The 19,139-nt window shown below is 43.6% G+C and overlaps 1 protein-coding gene across 1 annotated transcript in view; it reads right to left on the reverse strand.

Annotated features, from left to right (window-relative positions):
* COL8A2 (collagen type VIII alpha 2 chain) overlaps window positions 1-19,139 on the reverse strand; it is a 105,759-nt gene that overhangs the window by 15,355 nt on the left and 71,265 nt on the right. Inside the window, exon 2 of the mRNA XM_030218256.1 lies at window positions 2,699-2,880. Coding sequence (XP_030074116.1) covers window positions 2,699-2,858 — 160 coding nt within the window. The 5' untranslated portion in view covers window positions 2,859-2,880. The remainder of the gene's footprint in view (window positions 1-2,698; window positions 2,881-19,139) is intronic.

Consider the following 19,139-nt stretch of genomic DNA (forward strand, 5'->3'; position numbering starts at 1 on the left):
ATGAATTCCAGAGTCTAATTACACGTTGGGTGAAGAAAAATTTTCTCCGATTCGTTTTAAATTTACCACACTGTAGCTTCAACTCATGCCCTCTAGTCCTAGTATTTTTGGATAGCGTGAACAGTCGCTTCACATCCACCCGATCCATTCCACTCATTATTTTATACACTTCTATCATATCTCCCCTCAGCCGTCTCTTCTCCAAGCTGAAAAGCCCTAGCCTTCTCAGCCTCTCTTCATAGGAAAGTCGTCCCATCCCCACTATCATTTTCGTCGCCCTTCGCTGTACCTTTTCCAATTCTACTATATCTTTTTTGAGATACGGAGACCAGTACTGAACACAATACTCCAGGTGCGGTCGCACCATGGAGCGATACAACGGCATTATAACATCCGCACACCTGGACTCCATACCCTTCTTAATAACACCCAACATTCTATTCGCTTTCCTAGCCGCAGCAGCACACTGAGCAGAAGGTTTCAGCGTATCATCGACGACGACACCCAGATCCCTTTCTTGATCCGTAACTCCTAACGCGGAACCTTGCAAGACGTAGCTATAATTCGGGTTCCTCTTACCCACATGCATCACTTTGCACTTGTCAACATTGAACTTCATCTGCCACTTGCACGCCCATTCTCCCAGTCTCGCAAGGTCCTCCTGTAATCGTTCACATTCCTCCTGGGTAATGATATGGCATAATGTAAGCCTCACTGAGCCAGAAATAGGTAAAAAGTGGGATGTTTGACCACAGAAATACAAATCCTGGAGACAATATCATAAAAACTTCTTTATTGAAAAAAAGACTCGACACAACTGTTATATTGTCTCCAGGATTTGTATTTCCGTGGTCAAACATCCCACTTTTTACCTATTTCTGTGTTTTCCCGTGGGGCGTTCGAGTTCTCCACTTGATTGCGGATTTTTTTTGAACAAGCCTCACTGAGCCTGCAAATTGATGGGAAAATGTGGGATACAAATGCAACAAATAAATAAATAAAATATTTACTGGGACCCTTCTTGTTTATTGAGACGTAATTTGTACAGTGGGCACTAGATGGTGCTGGTACTGCACCCAAGGAAGAACTGAGTTGCTAAACTCTAGCCTGCCTCAGTCATTTTGATTTTGTTCGAGGTACGCTACACACTAACCCGTAGGAACCGGCTCTATGGGTGCTTGAGCACCCCAATATTGAGCAAACTCCTTGACTGCGTCCAGGGAGGAGTCATTTCCAATGGGTTTAGCACCCCAATCATTATGAAAATTTGGCTCTTATGCTTCTACCCCACTGACACTGCATGGATGAGGGAGATGCCTAGAAGCCTGAAATATTCAAGTAACAAAGATGAAGGAGGCAGCAGTGTAATAGATTGTGGACATGTTGGGGCAGATTTGGAGGGCGCAGGTGGAGGAGGGTCAGGAAAAGGACATGGGAAGGTGATGGCCTCATAGATGCTAAAAGCAAGCAAGCTCTAGATGCTTGTACAATGTTCTTTCCAACGTGATTCAACTGTCATGTACTATGTGGAATTTTGGGCAATCCATGCAAGTTAAGTGGAAGTTCCAGGCACCTCCACTTCTTTAGAAGACTTAACCCCCTTGATTCCCACAGAAACCCACAACTGGAAGGCATTATAAAGAATCACATACTATGTAAAATGAGCTTATCTTGTTGGGCAGACTGGATGGACCATACAGGTCTTTATCTGCCGTCATTTACTATGTTACTCTTTGGGGTTCTACATGGAATGTTGCTACTAATTGGGATTCCGGAATCTTGTAACTCTTTAGGATTCCAGAATCTTCAGAACTTTTAGTACAGGAACAGTGCTGGGCAGACTTCTATGGTCTGTGCCCTGAGAATGGCAAGGACAAATCAAACTCGGGTATAAGGTATCACATACCATGTAAAATGAGTTTATCTTGTTGGGCAGACTGGATGGACCATTCAGGTCTTTATCTGCCGTCATTTACTATGTTACTATATTACAGCAGCTTCTTTTAGATTAATTATCTCACTCTAGAGCAGGGGTTCTCAACCCAGTCCTTGGGACGCACCTAGCCAATTAGGATTTCATGGTACCCACAATGAATATGCATAAGATAAATTTGCATGCACTGCCTCCATTCTATGCAAATCTATCTTATCCATATTCATTGTGGGTACTGTGAAAACCTGACAGGCTAGGTGCGTCCCAAGGACTGGGTTGAAAACCCCTGCTTTAAAGTCATCAATCGTCTCCATGTCCTCAAGAAGAACAGTCTGAGCTGGGTCTGGCTGTACTTTCCACTGCACCTATGGACCTATGGTTCAAAGTTCTCAAAGGAAAACAGGAACTACAAGTCCATAAATGCACTGGGGTAACTCCAGGACCCATTCAGCCTGCTCAGACATCATTAAGTCCAGAGATGCCAAGTTACCCAGTTCCAGGCTGGAGATTTTTTGGCCAGTCTTGGTTCTGAACTTACATCCCAAAGCACTGTGGGACTTGCAGTGCCTGATCTTGCTCACTGAAATCAGTGCTACAAGTCTCAGACTGCACCAGGATAGGGTGGTCAGCATTCCAGGACTGTCTCAAGATCTCCAGCCTGGATCTGGGTAACCTGGCAGCTCTGCAAGTCAATCATTAACCCTACTTCTCTCCAGCTCTGTAGCTCATGATGTAGACATTATATTAGAAGACTCTGCTCCTTACCTAAATATTGTCCTTTTCCTTCCCTGAAAGGTGGGCCAAGAGGACCTTTCACCATTGGCTGCAAGTATTTTGTCTGGTGGTATCCTCCTGCTGCTCCACCTTCAGAGGAAAAGCTGATTCTGGCCATGAAGACAAAGAATAAAAAGGCTTCTGGGAGCATCGTGATCTATCTTCTGGTATTCCTGTGAACAGAAGAAGACACATAAGGAGACAAAGGTTCAGACTGGTGCTTATATCTCATATAAAGAGCTACTGAGAAGCTGTGGGAAATGTATCTTTTTCAGAATATATCTGGAATTGTTTTGTGTATAGGCAGCCTACACCTCTGTAGAGTCATCAGGCACCAATGTCCTGGGTGCTGATCCAAAAACATGCACTCCTCGAGTAAAAATGCATGATGCAACCACACAAACATGCAGAAGATACAACTGTTATGTCAGTAATGAAATGCAATATCCTAGAAATAAGCAGTGGATTTTCCTAAGTCCATCTTAATAATGGCTTATGGACTTTTCTGTTAGGAAAATTTCCACACCTTTTTAAAATCCTGATAAGCTTCATCTGCCATTTGGATGCCCAGTCTTCCAATTTCCTAAGGTCTTCCTGCAATTTTTCAAAGTCCGCATGTGTTTTAACAACCTTGAATAGTTTTGTGGCATCTGCAAATTTAAACACCTCACTCGTCGTTCCGTTTTCCAGATCATTTATAAATGTGTTAAATAGCACCGGTCCCAGTACAGATCCCTGCTACACTCCATTATTCTCCCTCCTCCATTGAGAAAAATGGCCATTTAACCTTACCCTCTATTTTCTGACCAATAACCAATTCCTAATCCATAGAAGGACTTTGCCTCCTATGCCATGACTTTTTAATTTTCTTAGGATCTCTCATGGGGAACTTTGATACACTACAGCAACCGGCTCACCTTTACCCACATGTTTATTTAAATCTTCAAAGAAATGAAGCAGATTGGTGAGGCAAGACTTCCCTTAGCTGAACCCGTGCTGACTCTGTCCCATTAAACCACGTTTGTTTATGTGTTCTGTAATTTTATTCTTTATAATAGTTTCCACTATTTTACCCAGCACTGAAGTCAGTCTTAACAGTCTGTAATTTCCCGGATCACCCCTGGAACCCTTTTTAAAAATCGGTGTTACATTGGCCACCCTCCAATCTTCAGGTACTACAGATGATTTTAATGACAGGTTACGTATTACTAATATCAGATCAGCAATTTCATGCTTGAGTTCTTTCAGAACCCTTGAATGTAGCAGCCAAGGAGATTATCTAGTAACTCATACTAAGGAATGCACAGTCGTCATGATCTCTACTGAAAGCTTTCTTTACCTTGTCCAGTCTGTGGCGGTGTTTTGCCATTTTACAAATTCTTAGATGTAAAAGAGGGACATTGGGACCCTAAAATACAGAGCTGCTAAGTTACCCAGTTCCAGGCTGGAGTTATTGGGACAGTCTTGGATTTCTGACAACCCCCATCTTGGTGTGTTATGGGACCTGCAGCACTGATTTCAATGGGCAGAATCAGGCACTACGAATCCTACACTGCTTTGGGATGTAAGTTCAGCACCAGGACTGTCCCAAAACCTCCAGCCTGGAACTGGGTAACTTGGCATCTCTAGAGACTCTTAAGTGTAAGGGAAATGAATTCTATGATGCAATGTTACAATGTCTGACTCTAGAGGAAACGACTCCCATGATACAGCGGTACAGAGACTGACTGTAGGGGAAATTACCTCAATGGTGCACTTTTACAGCAACTACTACTACTACTACTACTTAACATTTCTAGAGCGCTACTAGGGTTACGCAACGCTGTACAATTTAACAAAGAGAGACAGTCCCTGCTCAAAGAGCTTACAATCTAATAGACAAGTGAACGGTCGGTCCGATAGGGGCAGTCAAATTGGGGCAGTCTGGATTCACTGAACGGTAAGGGTTAGGTGCCGAACGCAGCATTGAAGAGGTGGGCTTTAAGCAAAGACTTGAAGACGGGCAGGGAGGGGGCTTGGCGTAAGGGCTCAGGAAGGTTGTTCCAAGCAACTGAGTCTTGAGCATATGCCTTTCCATAATGCATCATTACAGTGCTTGATTCTAGGACAAATGATTCCCCCCCCCCCCCCCATTATGCCATGTTACAATGTCATGCCCAATAGACAATGAACAGCACATAATCCCTCACTTTTCTGCTAACCAGTGTCACTTGGTACATTTCAGTTTGTAGACAGGTGCTCTCTTTTCTCAAATTCTCCCTGTATTTCTCTCTGTTCCAAATTATAAACCCAAGAAGGTCTGGCCAAATCATGCACCTCAGTGGAGGGAGAAACTCATTTACTCACCTCTACCTACCTACATGGGATGCAGCTCCCTCACACACCCCTATCTACCTCTAGGGAGTGTGGTCCCTTCATAAACCTCTGTTTATCTGCAGAAGGAGAACCTCCTTCACACACCTCTATCCACCTATAGGAAATGCTGCACTTTTGGACATTTCTATCCACCTATAGAGGGAGTGGCTCCTTCACACACCTCTATCCACCTATAGGGAATGCTACACTTTCAGACATTCCTATCCACCTATAGAGGGAGTGGTTCCTTTGCACACCTTTATGCATTTATGGGGAGTACTGCAATTTCAGACATTCCTATCCACCTATAGAGGGAGTGGCTCCTTCACACACCTCTATCCACCTATAGGGAATGCTACACTTTCAGACATTCCTATCCACCTATAGAGGGAGTGGCTCCTTCACACAACTCTATCCACCTATAGGGAATGCTACACTTTCAGACATTCCTATCCACCTATAGAGGGAGTGGCTCCTTCACACACCTCTATCCACCTATATGGAATGCTACACTTTCAGACATTCCTATCCACCTATAGAGGGAGTGGCTCCTTCACACAACTCTATCCACCTATAGGGAATGCTACACTTTCAGACATTCCTATCCACCTATAGAGGGAGTGTTTCCTTTACACATCTTTATCCATTTATGGGGAGAACTGCAATTTCAGACATTCCTATCCACCTATAGAAGGAGTGGCTCCTTCACACAACTCTATCCACCTATAGGGAATGCTACACTTTCAGACATTCCTATCCACCTATAGAGGGAGTGGCTCCTTCACACAACTCTATCCACCTATAGGGAATGCTACACTTTCAGACATTCCTATCCACCTATAGAGGGAGTGGTTCCTATACACACCTTTATGCATTTATGGGGAGTACTGCAATTTCAGACATTCCTATCCACCTATAGAGGGAGTGGCTCCTTCACACATCTCTATCCACCTATAGGGAATGCTACACTTTCGGACACTCCTATCCACCTATAAAAGGCTTCTTCACACACTTCTATCCAGCTTTTGGACAATCCTATCCACCTACATAGAGAGCGGCTCCTTCACACACCTCTATCCACACTTTTGGACATTCCTATCCATCTATAGAGGGAGCGGCTCCTTCACATACCAGTAGCCAGAGTTATGAAACCCAGCACCAGGCACTTTAAGACAATGTTTAGACTAGTCCCTGAGTCTTACACATGCAGACTAAACCCTAATTCAGTCATAGCTGAAAATTTATCTTGGTTTTGGCCATTTTCACAAGGAGGTTTTGGGCATTAAAAAAAAAGGCAAAACGCAAATCAAATCAGGCCGAAACCAAAGTTAAATAGACAGCTCTGTCTGGCAGAGTTTATTCCTCATTCCTGCATGGACCTCTCCCAAATATGTAACTGAATAATTGATAGGTTCTGTTCGACGAAGACAAACACTGGTGTCAGTTCACAGTCTACTGATGGAACTCATTATATCTTAGGAACACAAATTAAAAGCAAGTATTTGAATGGGCAGCTCGGTTTAGTTAAAAAGAACAGCAATCTCGCTGCATTACAGACTTAGAAGCAAACGTTATGCCTTGAAGTCGTAGAAAAGAAAGCCTGGCTTCCAGAGATCTCTTTTCCCTTTCCTCCTTGTTACATGGTGAGGTTTGGAACACAGAACTGTGAACGCTGAACTGAAGGCCCAAGTTCTTGTCCTGGCTTTGGGCCGATGGACACCCCTGTGCTCAAGCAGATTGCTTGATCTTTAGTGAAGGCACAGTGGAGCCATGAAGTTGATCTCACCCGGTGCTGAGTACATTAGAAGTGCTTTAGGAATAGGACATATTTGCAATCTGAAGAAAGGCTTCTCTGAGCTGATGGCAAGAATTTAGCAACCTCCAGAATAAATGTATAATAATGTCATCAGAGCATCTTCCTATCCTAGCACTAGGCACTTTTGGCACGGTTCTCCATTGCAAATTCATGATAAAACACACTTCTAGACACTGAGGACTTCTTCATTTAGGTGTGACGTTTGTCTAGCTCCAGATTCCTAAAAGAAGAGTGGTCAGACTGAGGCGGGAAGCTACTTCTGGCTAGGTCCAGTCCCTGGGTAAGTGAAGTGCATCAGGGGATGAGCAGTGGTGGGAAAACATGAGCTCACATCTCCCAGGCTCTGATGTATTGTCCCAAACTGGGTCACTATTTCCCCCCTTTCACATCCAGAGCGTCTCAAAAGCCCTAAGGATTAGAAGAGTGAATTTTAACCAGAGGTTTGAATTCCAGCAAATTCCTTGCTTCTCATGTTCAAGGCTCCTCTTTCTTTAAAAAGGCTTTTCTTTTTACTTCCAAGATAGTAAAATGTGAATGGAAATGGGTTGGGGGCGTTGACATGCAGATGGGGCAGTTTGCATTAGACGCATCTGTCCATGAAACTACTTTAAAATACTGCAACCATTAAAAGGTGCCTGCACACAGAGGCAGCACTGTACCAAGGGCAGTGTGAGCAGTGTGGTCGCCCAGGGCGTAAATATGGAGGGGTTAAAAATTGCTCCCAGCCCACAATCTTCTTTCATTGGTGGTGGCGAAGCGGACAGGACCAGGTGTGCCAGTGAGCAAGTTGCACAGGAAACAAAAACAGCACAGTACAGTTTTGTAAAAAAAAAGTTCCAGATCCCTAATCCTCTAAGGATGCCTGAGAACAAGCTGGACAACTGTCGATTAGACAGAAGCTGGAAGACCTCCTCTATCCTATAAATCACCACCGTTCTTCAGAGAGTAGTCTCAATAACTGATGTAAGAAACCTTTTTAAGAGGAATGTCTCTTGAGTGTACCCCACAACTGTGCCCTAGGGTGACCTTGCTATTTTAGGAGTAGCAGCCCTCCTAACTAAAGGGCCCTTTTACTAAAGGATTGCCACATGGCAACCTGGAACTAACCCCCCCCCCCCCCCCACACACACACACACACACACACACACACAAACGTGGCCACCAGCGGTAGTTCTGCCTCAAGCGCATGCCATTTCCGGAGCTACTGAAAATCCTATATAATAATTCTCACCTCCAACGTTCTAATCTTGCTGCCTGTGTCCGTGACTTTCTGCTAGGCTCTGAAGCTCTGGCTGACGTCACCGGAAAGGAGACACCAGATTGGCTAGCAGAAGGAAGAGGGGAGGAGCTGCGAAGCTATCAGCACTGAGCACTGAAGGAGAAACCGTCCGGCGAGGAGAGAGCAGAGCGAAGGACGGAGGGAAGCGGACAAGGGGAGTAGGTGAGTGGCTGGAGCACTGAGGTTGCTGGAGAGACGCAGCGTGACTCGGAGAACGACCCGAGGCGGCCGGACAACACTGCCCGCCAGTATGATGTCAGCGCTCTGAGCCCGCGGCGGCGCTCGGATGATGGCGATGCGGAAGAAGGACGGCGGCCCGAATGAGAACTTTTAAGAGGCCTCTGACACTGTCTCACAGTTCGACAACGTGCACCTGTGGTTGGGCAAGAACTACAAGAAGGTAGTGGAGCTGGAGGGAGGAGAGGGCCGGGGGAGAGGGCTGCCGCTCTACTGTACTCTGCCCTGCCCGCAGCGCCAGACCCCGGGAACAAAGGGGGAGGAACGGGTCCAGGCCCCCGGAGAGAGATAGAGAGCCGCAAGCAGGGAGGGGGCAGAGCAGCCTTACTGGAATACTGGCTATACCATACAGGGAGGGAGACCCTGAAACCTGGAGGGAGGGAGGGAGGGAGGGAACGACCCTGGAACTGGGAGGGCACGGCCCTGGAACTGGGAGGGAGAGAGGGCACTGCTCTGGAACTGGGAGGGAGGGAGGGGCCGGGGGCCCATGGCACACACTCTCATTCTCACACACACACTCTCTCTCTCACAGACACACTCACACCCAGTCTCACTCTCTCTCTGTCACCCACACACACTCGCACATTCACTCTCTCACACACACTTTCTCAAACATACACACTCCGAGGAAAACCTTGCTAGCGCCCATTTCATTTGTTTCAGTATGGTGCTAATCCGGCGGTAATCGGGCAGTGCCGCGCATTGTCCAGTTACTGCCAGGAAACCGCTGCAGCCCTTACCACCACCTCAATGGGTGGCGGTAAGTGCTCCCCTTCACATGGTCATGTCTTTTTTGGGGCTTTTTACCAGCCGCGGTAAACACTGCCCCCGCCGCTACCGCAGGGTCCTTTTTACCGCAGCTTGGTAAGATGATCTAATTGATATCACAAATAGGCTTGAACAAGTGTAGCCAGTTCATTATCAAGATTATGGGGGATTTTGGATTCTTTCTCTAAAGTTCAAGGTGAGTTACATCAAGGTACAGTAGATATTTTCCTGTCCTCGGGGTCTTACGGTCTGTTTGTCCTTGAAGCAATGGAAGGTTGAGTGACTTGCTCAAGATCATGAACTGGGTTTTCTTGCCGCTCTAAGCATTGGGCTGCTTCTTCAAGAGAGCTGAATACTGAAATTATACCTTACAGGCTAAAATCACAAAGTCCTGCTCATCAGTGAATCCGCTGGTTAGATAGCTGCAGCCCAGTGAGACATTTAAACCACGAAACCATGTTTAGAAACTGTTGGAAGTGGTAGCTCATGGTTTAATACAGGAGCTTGTGGCCCTAAACAAGGTTTAGGTTTGGTTAGCACTTTGTCTGTAGCTGCTGACTAGGGTTGGTTATGGTTTGCTATGATTTGATAATGTTTTCAGGGTGGCTTTCGGTTGTAGCTGGGATTGCCTAACCATGACTCGACAATGTTTTCACTGTGATGGTTAACCACGGTTTGTAAATATTTGAAGTGTATTTGCTGATTCCTGTGTACTTTTGGTCAATCAGCAGCAAACTAAACCACCAGTATATTTGCCCCAAAGACATACCGCAGTGCGCAGTGTTATTAAGCAATACTGGACTTGAAGAAAACTCAACTCTATGTAGGTTGTGATGTCTTTTACGAAGCTTTCATAAGAATAATCCAAGCTTTTCAGATCACAAGTCCCCATCCTTACGTCACCGTTGAAAAAGGAGCAAGTGTGATCCTGAAAATCCAGCTTCCAAATCTTTGCAGTCTGAAGTTTCTGATGGCAGTTTCCACCTGCTTCTTTCGACTTCCAATCATATGTAGGGGTTTCTCCCTTATTTTAGGTCGTCTTCTTAGTTTCTTTAATTCAGTCGTTACAGTGACAATCCTTGGCAGGGGAATGAGAAGGAAGGCATCAGGACACTTTCAGAAACCAGGATTCAAGGGCCCTAAACCCAGCCATAAATAAACGTTTTAAATCCACAGAAAACATAAATGTTTAACTTGTAACAGAAGTGACAAGACCACCAGTGAGAGAACAAATATTCTTTCCTGGAGTCCACAGAGAGAGGTTTTATTTCACGGTCACACCAGGTGGTTCCAGGCTGTGCACGGGAAAAAAGTTTTGCATTTTGTTGTTTACCTTTTTTTTTTTTCATTTTGTTTAATTTCTGTACTTCAGTATGCATTGAGAGCATTATTTCAGAAACATAACCACATGTAAATAACACCATTTGCATGTGCATTCACACACACACGTGTAAATAGTGATTTCAGGAAGCTGCTATTTACATGTGGAAGAATTTGGGTGGGACTAAAATCTATACATGTATTTCCCAATTTTACAAAGGGAAAACACATGTACGAGGAAAAACATTCACGTTGGGCTTTACACCAGCTCAAAGGCACGTTTAGATTCTTAAAAAGTGCTTGTTTCGTCCCGGGCTTTACACGAGGGATTCAGGGAGTAATTCTCTTCAATCTCGCCTCCAACATGAAACCTAGTTACAGAAATGGCCTCACAGTTTTGTTGGTGCCCCTTACATGTTAAAGTTTATAAAATACAGAGGCTACACGTGGAAATGGAGTCACTTACACGTGGTTGCAAAGTTGTCACTTCCACGTGTGAGTGCTGACACCTCCATGAGGCTCATGCCGTTCATTTTCTCAACATGCATATGTGTAAAATGGCTGTTCTCACTGCACATGCCAGTACATACATGTGCAGTCCTGCAGGAATTTTAGAAAAGACTCTACACTGGCAGAGCTTTTTCTAAATGACCAACGGGAATTGAGAACGTCCCAAGCTGGGTGGCTCAATTCCAGTCTCTACGTTCTATGCACAATGGGGCTCCCCATCTCCATAGCCTGCACCAGCACCACTTAGCACACACTGAAATGCAGAAGGGAAGTGAAATGTTGTCACTGTAGAGTCATTTTGGATGTGAAATGGCACTAAGGGCTCTGTTTACTAAGGCGTGTTACCGTTTTTAACGCACATTAACCATGTTACGCTTGTTAACCGTGTACGTGCCTACAATATCCCTATAGGTGTGTACCCAGCAGTGCATGCGCTAATTGTAGGTGCATTAAAAACAGTAACGCGCCTTAGTAATCAGGGCCCTAAGTTAAACAAATGTCACTGAGATGTCCCTGGTGTTTAAAAATGACCTGGCTTGGAAAAAAATGCTTCTCATTTCTTTGGAGATGGCTTTTAATAATAATAATAATAATAATAATAATAATAAAACTTTATTTCTAACCCTCTGTATCTAGGACAGTCTAGGCGGAGTACAAAAATACAAACATAATAAGCATAAGCACTGCCACGCTGGGAAAAGACCAAAGGTCCATCAAGCCCAGCACTCTGTCTCCGACAGCGGCCAATCCAGGCCCCAAGAACAATAAATAACAAAAGCTATATTACAAAATCATTCATTACAACATATAATATAAATTACCACAAAACCAGAACAACAGCAGGGCTCTGCATCTCATATAGCTAAAAATAATCCCTGCTATTCATCTAGAGACCCAAACATATGGGTGTTTACTTCACTCTTAAACCAGGCAATGTTTCTACAATGTAAGTTGTAGCCTTTTATTTCAGTCACAACAATTATCAGCAAGGTTACTAGGGCAGTAGGATGCTACAAAGCATTTGGAAGGCTTGAAACAAACTGCCCCTCTCTGCAAATTTACCTCTCCCATCTCCACCCCCTAAAAAAAGGACTTTTCTACTCCGGCCCTGGCTGGTGCACCTGCTCTGCCAGAAGAGCTGCTTTCAGGCAGATGCATGCATGGTCCAGCCAGGCACACACATACTGGTGTCTGTGGGTCAACAACCTTTCACAGTGACATCTTCATGAATAAAGAATCAATGTGTTAGGTGTCATTATCCCAGCAGCGTGTGCAGCATTTTAAAGCAAGGATCATCTGAGGCTCAGTGTGTTTCCCCTTTCAGCAGCTCTGATTGAAAATCACTCAAGCAAAGGCCTTTCACGTTTTTTGTCCTGGGCAGAATTTCCCGCTGGTCGCCTTGCATTACATTTAAACAGCAGTTCCTGTTGTCTTGGTTGTCTCATTGAGAATAGTATATAGCAGGTTGGTCCAGTGCATGAAAAGCCTTAAGAGGTTCCCATCCAAGGCTCACAGCTTTCAGGAAGGAGGGAGGGGGTGTGATGGATTGGAAAGCTCATGTAGCAAGAGAGACATGATGGTGCCACAGGCTTTCTATACAGCATGAAACATGACTGCAGTGGTTGATGATAGATGAGGTGTAGAAGCAAAGGGCATCATTGCATTTAAAATCAAAGCGGGTTACAATAGAAACATTTATAATATCAAGACATATACTGCATGTCACAGGAACGTTTATGTTTATTAAAACGTTTCAAATACCGCAATTTTCAGAAAGAGGATCAAGGCGGCTTACAATACCCAATGCCCAATTCATATCTACTACTACTACTACTACTTAACATTTCTAAAGCGCTACTAGGGTTACGCAGCGCTGTACAGTTTAACATGGAAGGGCGGTCCCTGCTCGAAGAGCTTACAATCTAAAAAGACAAATGTACAGTTAACCATATAGGTCAGACAGATTGGGGCAACCTATATGTTCGAAAGGTTAGGTTCCGAACGCAGCATTGAAGAGGTGGGCTTTAAGCAAGGATTTGAAGATGGGTAGGGAGGGGGCTTGGCGTAGGGATTGGGGAAGGTTGTTCCAGGCATAGGGTGAGGCAAGGCAAAATGAGCAGAGCCTGGAATTGGCAGTGGTGGAGAAGGGTACTGAGAGGAGGGATTTGTCGTGTGAGCGGAGGTTACGGGCAGGAACGTAGGGGGAGATGAGGGTAGAGAGGTAATGAGGGGCAGCAGAGTGAGTGCATTTGTAAGTAAGGAGGAAAAGCTTGAATTGGATGCGGTATCTGATCGGTCCACAGCAATAGGTTCCGATTCCGGATTAACACACTACGGCAGTGATATACACGTCCAGTCCTCATGGGCTGCAAACTGCTCAGGTTTTCAGGACAGTCCTAACGGAATACGAGTGTGCTAGATTTGCCGACAGCGGAGGTAGTATGAGTGCAAATCTACCTCATTTTTATTTCTTGCTTATTCTTTAATGGATTGTACTTTTTGCTCGTAATCTCATAATTACGATTTGATAATTATGAGTTTATTTTGTTTCTGCTCTTTGTGCAATTTCTGTGTTTGATGGTTATCAATAGAAATCAAACAAAATAAAACATGGAAAAGAAAATAAGATGATACCTTTTTTATTGGACATAACTTAATACATTTCTTGATTAGCTTTCGAAGGTTGCCCTTCTTCCTCAGATCGGAAATAAGCAAATGTGCTAGCTGACAGTGTATATAAGTGAAAACATTCAAGCATTACTATGACAGTAAAATAGATACTATTGGAGATTCTACATAGAATGTTGCTACTATTGGACATTCTACATGGAATGTTGCTATTCCACTAGCAACATTCCTGCGCAGGCTTCTGTTTCTGTGAGTCTGACGTCCTGCACGTACGTGCAGGACGTCAGACTCACAGAAGCAGAAGCCTGCGCGGCCACATTGGTGATCTACAAGGGCCGACTTCTACATGGAATGTTGCTAGTGGAATAGCAACATTCCATGTAGAATCTATAGAAATCAAACAAAATAAAACATGGAAAACAAAATAAGATGATACCTTTTTTATTGGACATAACTTAATACATTTCTTGATTAGCTTTCGAAGGTTGCCCTTCTTCGTCAGATCGGAAATAAGCAAATGTGCTAGCTGACAGTGTATATAAGTGAAAACATTCAAGCATTACTATGACAGGCTGACAAGTCAGAATGATTGAATATTTTAACACCCAACAGAAAGGACTTAAGGAGGATCTGGGGTTCCTAGCTCATTATAAACCATAAAGCTGTATGTCTCTGTTGATCACCCCACCCCTCAATTATCCACACCCATCCTGTTAGAATATCAATGATATGCTTTGATGTCCCCATGCATACCTCCTACCCACCCCCATCCTCCCACCCTGTCAGACTGTCATAGTAATGCTTGAATGTTTTCACTTATATACACTGTCAGCTAGCACATTTGCTTATTTCCGATCTGACGAAGAAGGGCAACCTTCGAAAGCTAATCAAGAAATGTATTAAGTTATGTCCAATAAAAAAGGTATCATCTTATTTTCTTTTCCATGTTTTATTTTGTTTGATTTCTATAGATTCTACATGGAATGTTGCTATTCCACTAGCAACATTCCATGTAGAAGTCGGCCCTTGTAGATCACCAATGTGGCCGCGCAGGCTTCTGCTTCTGTGAGTCTGACGTCCTGCACGTACGTGCAGGACGTCAGACTCACAGAAACAGAAGCCTGCGCAGGAATGTGCTAGTGGAATAGCAACATTCCATGTAGAATGTCCAATAGTAGCAACATTCTATGTAGAATCTCCAATAGTATCTATTTTACTGTCATAGTAATGCTTGAATGTTTTCACTTATATACACTGTCAGCTAGCACATTTGCTTATTTCCGATCTGAGGAAGAAGGGCAACCTTTGAAAGCTAATCAAGAAATGTATTAAGTTATGTCCAATAAAAAAGGTATCATCTTATTTTCTTTTCCATGTTTTATTTTGTTTGATTTCTATTGATAACCTTAAGAGTGGACTAACACGGCTACCACACTCCTCTACTTAAGATGTGTTTGATGGGAATTTTCTGTACACGAAGCAGGAATTTATTGAGAGCGATGTTGAAACTTTCTGGTTAAATTGGATTATGTGTCCATTTCAAATTAACTTTAAACGCGTGTTCTTCAGGCTATCCTGAAAGCCTGATCCATTCGCAGCCCTCAAGAGCAACTATGGTTTGCCCAGTCCTGCTCACTGCACTAGTAATAATGTGATACAATGCACAGTGTCCTAGCGCATGAGCCCAGTGCAGTACAGCTGTACAGATGTGCTGCGTCTCAATCCTCCTGCAAGACTGTCGTGAATGATTTTCTCTTTGCCTTCTAACTGCGCTGAAACAAGAATTCCCATTACTGCTATGAGTGGTCGTTGCAATATCCTTCAGTCATTCACCAAGCACACATCCCAAGTTCAGAGCGATGCGACTGGAAAACTGCTATTTCTTTGTAAGAGACATTTTGGACTCATCAGTTTCTTTCTGCTCAGTCCGAATGAGCCTTCATTCTCCAGTAACTGTGAATTCCACCCCCGCCCCCCCTCCCCCATATTTTTAATTCAACTCTTTTACTTTATCATTGCAGTGGCAGTCCTCAGCTGGGGAGGGGTCATATGCAAGGGTTCCTTCTGAGGCCCTCAATCATGGTCCACGAATCTGGACTCCAAGTGTCTCCTTTAAGCAAAACTAGTGTATTGGGCAGTTATCTTATACTGATCTTACTAGGAACCATATATATATATATACCCTTCAAGCTCACTTGGTCCTAGATATACACTTATCTCTGCCACACTCTCCTACTTTTGAAATTTGTTTAATTTTTTTCAATTTTTGCCTCAGTGGTGCTTATTAACCAATAATTATTTTTTTTTTGGCAATTTATGTAGTACCGAATTCCTCATTGGCTTCTATGCAATCATTTTGATTATATTCGGACTGGGGGCTCAAAACTGTCCGACATGCATGTTTCGCCTGCTAGGCTGTGTCAAGGACTTCCCCTAGAAAATTAAACAAAAACCGTCTCAATTCATTAAGCATGAGTTGTACCTTTACGTCTCACACAAAATGACATTTTCTTATCGCTATCCATAAACTTCATGTCTCATAATTACCCTTTTGCCGTTGTACCACCAGCTTTGCTATATTATTTGGTGCTACATAAATTGCCAAAAAAAATAATTATTGGTTAATAAGCACCACTGAGGCAAAAATTGAAAAAAAATTAAACAAATTACAAAAGTAGGAGAGTGTGGCGGAGATAAGTGTATATCTAGGACCAAGTGAGCTTGAAGGGTCCTTTAAGCAAAAGCCATTATTCTTTCCTGCAGCTTCCCTCCTCTCTCCCTCCTTCTGGGGAACGGAAGACCCAACGCAGGAATCAAACTAGGCCCTCCTCTGCACAACAGGGCGATTGGGTCACTTTGCCATCCGACATTGCATTTGTCGATCAACCATATTTTTCATGAAAAATAAATAATTGGTGATAAGAAGACCATGCGTCTGTTCACGCTTTCCAAAAATACTAGGACTAGGGGGCATGCGATGAAGCTACAATGTAGTAAATTTAAAACGAATCGGAGAAAATGTTTCTTCACTCAACGTGTAATTAAACTCTGGAATTTGTTGCCAGAGATTGTGGTAAAGGCGGTTTGGACGGCTTCCTGAAGGAAAAGTCCATAGACCGTTATTAAATGGACTTGGGGAAAATCCACTGTTTCTGGGATAAGTAGTATAGAATGTTTTGTACTTTTTTGGGATCTTGCCGGGTATTTGTGACCTGGATTGGCCACTGTTGGAAACAGGATGCTGGGCTTGATGGACCTTTGGTCTTTCCCAGTATGGCAATACTTATGTACTTATGCTGTGTGGATCAGTTGCTGGAAGAGGAATGTCCGAGTCCTCCGTCAACTCCTGTAAGAGGGAATGGGCACCGGTGACATTATGTCGCTGTGGAATGTTAAGTCTAGGAATCCTTTTTCTCATACCCACATCCTGACGGACGTTTCAAAAGCACATAAATTTGAAAAGCATGTTCTCTCTGCCCCCTTTTCATCTCCAGCAAACCAGTTAAAATCATCCATTAAGTCTTGGCAAATTCTTCACTACTCTGGTTTGCAGGATTGCACGCGACTATTTATTAATGGCAGAAAATTTTGACTTGAAGTCGAAATAATCCATCTGTTTCAGCTCAAACTGTGGCTTCACTGCTAAAATTAAGTCAATTTGTGTTTTGCAGAAAGATATTATTAAACTGTGACAGTTTATGATTCCAAGCATTTAGTGGGAAGGCTCCATCTTCAGGCTTTTATATAATATTAATGTAAAAAGATACTCCAACTGAATTATAACATTTTGAGCCAATACATTTTAAACAGTACTACCTAAAATTGAATGAGAAAATCATAATGGCAGTGATCCTAGTGCTACTGTAGGCTTCCCAGCAGAGTCCAACATGTAGGAAACTGCCTGACCTCCTAGTGCTCCCCCACCTCTGATCTCCGCAGGCTTCTCCCCCAGAACTCCGTGCTACAGGATGATCAGACTTTTCCCATGTGCAGAGGATAGGGAAAAACAAACTCACAAATCAAACTTTTTGTCTGCCAGTCAAACCTGTGTTCTCAGCAAATCAGAGAGTGACTTCATAGAAAAATCTAAGGCAACCAATCTGGATTCTTACCTAAGGACATGCAGTAGAGCTCAAATGTTGAGGTAGAAAATGCGAAAAACGAAAGCGGGGAAGAACCTGTACATCAGGAAATCCAAGCAAGCAGGAGTAGAGAGGAACTGAGTTCGATTCCCGGCACAGGCAGCTCCTTGTGACTCTGGGCAAGTCACTTAACCCTCCATTGCCCCATGTAAGCCGCATTGAGCCTGCCATGAGTGGGAAAGCACGGGCTACAAATGTAACAAAAATAAAAAAAAGATACTATTGGAGATTCTACATGGAATGTTGCTATTCCACTAGCAACATTCCATGCAGAAGCCTGCGCGGCCACATTGGTGATCTGCAAGGGCCGACTTCTACATGGAATGTTGGTAGTGGAATAGCAACATTCCATGTAGAATCTCAAATAGTAGCAACAGTGGAGGAGTGGCCTAGTGGTTAGGGTGGTGGACTTTGGTCCTGGGGAACTGAGGAACTGAGTTTGATTCCCACTTCAGGCACAGGCAGCTCCTTGTGACTCTGGGCAAGTTACTTAACCCTCCATTGCCCTATGTAAGCCGCATTGAGCCTGCCATGAGTGGGAAAGCGCAGGGTACAAATGTAACAAAAAATAAAAAAAAATAGAGGCTGACCAAAAGACGAATTCAACACTGGAGATAGTGTGAGGCAATACTTTTATTGTTGCTGATACAAAAGGACTCAACACGGCCCGTGTTTCGGCGTAATAAAACACCTACATCAGGGGTCTGGTAATAATTCCTTGGAATTCACTATGTACTTCAAAACAGTAAAAAGTAGCGACTCAAAGAACTGTAGTGTAACCAAGGCAACCGGAAGGCATGTGCTCAAAAAAGTGGTTGTTGATCTAGGACAGTTGTTGTGTTTTAGCAGGAAGCACAAATAAGTTATTTTGTGCCCTACAAAGGCTGTTGGGACAGGTGTTGGGAGGGACGAGCAAGGAATATTTCGCTTTCTAATACCAGACATGACATATTTAAAACTATTCTGCTCTGTCGATAGAAAGCTTTGTTTTTTATATTCTGTACAGATTCATGTTAATTTGAACCCTAAGGACTTTGCTGCTGGGAATTTGAATGATTATAGTAGACTCCCAGCACTAGACTCATCTCCTTTTGCCATTCAGATGGGATAAGACAAGCCGTCAGCTGACTACTTGTACTGTGCCAGTCTCTGTCATTTTCTTTCCCATTGGATAGTCATTCTATGAGAGCCGGTCTCAAAGCCAGGCAAAACTTTGCGGCCTACATTTGTTAAATAAAAAGCTTTCAGTAGTTTCCTAAATGTAAGATATGAAGATTCCAGTCTAATTTCAGCCTGATATAAAAACCAGGCAGTAAAATATCTTTTGTATGTAACATTATTAGCAGAAGGAAAATGAAGATGTCTACCTGCTTGGGG

This window comes from Microcaecilia unicolor, chromosome 11 (assembly GCF_901765095.1).
Source record: "Microcaecilia unicolor chromosome 11, aMicUni1.1, whole genome shotgun sequence".
NCBI classification, from domain to species: Eukaryota; Metazoa; Chordata; class Amphibia; order Gymnophiona; family Siphonopidae; genus Microcaecilia; species Microcaecilia unicolor.